General features: G+C 51.3%; 1 protein-coding gene across 1 annotated transcript in view; it reads right to left on the bottom strand.

The window, feature by feature from the left end:
• Nucleotides 1–230: 230 nt before the first annotated feature.
• EMH_0078240 (ABC1 family beta-lactamase, putative) overlaps nucleotides 231–931 on the bottom strand; it is a gene marked incomplete at both ends in the record, with an annotated part of 3,724 nt that continues 3,023 nt past the window's right edge. The window contains 4 exons of the mRNA XM_013499969.1: nucleotides 231–250; nucleotides 355–439; nucleotides 691–782; nucleotides 927–931. Coding sequence (XP_013355423.1) covers nucleotides 231–250; nucleotides 355–439; nucleotides 691–782; nucleotides 927–931 — 202 coding nt within the window. The remainder of the gene's footprint in view (nucleotides 251–354; nucleotides 440–690; nucleotides 783–926) is intronic.

Below are 931 nucleotides of genomic sequence, written 5' to 3'. Positions count from 1 at the left end.
AACGACGGAGAGCTGCACAGATCCTGCGGCGTCAGCACGAAAGATGAAAGCAGAGAAGCTGCTGTAGAAGGCGACGGCGCTGCAGAAACCCACACAAAAGAACACCCCAAAGCAACTCACGCCTCTACGGTCTACGAATCAGGTAGGAGCAGTCACCCCCAAAAGAAGAACGCAGGTCGCCGAGAGTTCCGCACGGCGTTTAGCGCATGGCCGTTGAACAAAAGAAAACACTAAAATGCGATTAGAATATCTGCAGCCAATACAAACTTTTCGCGGTTACTGTGGTATGAACGCAGATTCCAATGTGTGGAGAAAACGTCAATAGCAAAAACCAGCAAGAAAAAGAAAACCCACATCGGATTTCTTCAATCAGCTTCCTCCGTTCGTGCGAGTCCATCGGTAGAGGAGGTGGGTCGGAAAGCAGCGCCGCTCCCACTGCCTGCCCCAGAGGATAAGAAGCAACAACAAAAGGAGTAATGCTCTTCGGTTTATTCTTGCGCTTGCAGCACAAAAAGGCTGTCAAGGTCTTCTCTACTTCGCAAGAGAGGTGTGGAAACAGGAGTAGCAGAGTGCAATATTGAAACATGTAGCTTGAAGCTGTCTGCCCGTTTCTGCATGCGTAATATGTTGACTGCTGTCTATCTCTCCCCTGCCTACATGCCGCAGGCAGGCAAGGGCGGTGCTGCCTACCTGCAATACCAGGCACCCCCCAGCCATCAACAAAAAGAGCGCAGGAAGCCGCTGCAGCACTTCTGCGTTAGACACATAGACCTCCGGAGCTACTGCAGGCAGTACAGCACATAAAGCCCCGAAGCGAAGCCGTACAAATGCGCACAGTTCTACGGAAACGTGTTGAAAGGAGTGTGAAAAAACATCCTTGGATTAAGACGATGCGCGTGCAGTTGCGATGAGCGCTTGTAGCTCACCCGAT

This window comes from Eimeria mitis, genomic scaffold (assembly GCF_000499745.2).
Source record: "Eimeria mitis Houghton genomic scaffold, Emh_scaff4880, whole genome shotgun sequence".
Classification (NCBI taxonomy): Eukaryota; Apicomplexa; class Conoidasida; order Eucoccidiorida; family Eimeriidae; genus Eimeria; species Eimeria mitis.
The sequence above is the reverse complement of the archived record's forward strand: the minus strand, read 5'-3'. Positions and strand labels throughout refer to the sequence as shown.